The sequence below is a fragment of the Manacus vitellinus genome, unplaced genomic scaffold, assembly GCF_001715985.3.
Source record: "Manacus vitellinus isolate BGI_N305 unplaced genomic scaffold, ASM171598v3 scaffold_524_pilon, whole genome shotgun sequence".
NCBI lineage: Eukaryota > Metazoa > Chordata > Aves > Passeriformes > Pipridae > Manacus > Manacus vitellinus.
In genome coordinates, this window is record NW_021940624.1 from 224 (window position 1) to 1183 (window position 960).

Genomic DNA, 960 nt, shown 5'->3' on the forward strand with positions numbered 1-960 from the left:
GATGAGCCCCAAATTGACCCAAATCCGAGCCCCCAATGGACCCAAAAATGAGCCCCTAATTGACCCCAAAATGAGCCCCAAATAGACCCCAAAATGATGGGGTTTTGGGGTCCCCGGTGGGTTTGGGGGTTCCAGGATCAGTCCGGGGGTCCCCGGTGGGTTTGGGGGTCCGGGATCAGTCCGGGGGTGCAGATTTTGGGGGTCCCTTGTGGGTTTTGGGGTCCCAGTGGATTTTGGGGTCCCGGGATCAGTTTGGGAGCCCCGGGGTGGGTTCGGGGGTCCCGGGGGTTCAGGTTTTGGGGGTCCCTGGTGGGTTTGGGGGCCCTGGGGTGGGTTTAGGTGTCCCGGGATCAGTTTGGGGGTCCCTGGTGGGTTTAGAGGTCCTGGGGTGGATTTGGGGGTCCCGAGGGTGCAGGTTTTGGGGGTCCCTGCTGGATTTGGGAGCCCCGGGGTGGGTTCGGGGGTCCCGGGGGTTCAGGTTTTGGGGGTCCCTGATGGGTTCGGGGGTCCCAGGGGTGGGTTTTTCGGGGTCCCCCGACCTGAGGGCGCGGCTGAGCTTGTCGTAGTTCATGTGGGGCTTGCACTTGCGGACCCCCCAGAGCCGGGCCACCTCGTCGGGGTCCTTGATGACGAACTCGCCGTAGTCGCCCTGCCAGGCGATGACCTCCCGGTACTGCTCCTGCCGCAGCAGCTCCAGGATGAAGTGCCACAGCTGGATCTGCCGCGAGCCGGGGCTCGACTCCGCCTTGTACGCCCACTCGGGGAACGCGAACCCTGGGGAGGGGGAGAGACCCCTGAGAGACCCCCTGAGAGACCCCCTGAGACCCTCCAGGACAGGAGAGACCCCCTGAGAGCCCCCTGAGTCCACCCAGGGCTCGACTCCGCCTTGTACGCCCACTCGGGGAACGCGAACCCTGCATTTGGGGGGGAGAGACCCCTGAGAGACCCCCTGAGATAACC

The 960-nt window shown here is 65.1% G+C and overlaps 1 protein-coding gene across 1 annotated transcript; it reads right to left on the reverse strand.

The window, feature by feature from the left end:
* Positions 1-539: 539 nt before the first annotated feature.
* Positions 540-774, reverse strand: LOC115307778 (ETS translocation variant 3-like protein; the record flags this gene model as incomplete). The annotated part of the gene is made up of 1 exon (XM_029962999.1): positions 540-774. A coding segment is annotated over one exon (235 nt), but the record flags the coding sequence as incomplete, so codon positions are not given.
* Positions 775-960: the final 186 nt, after the last annotated feature.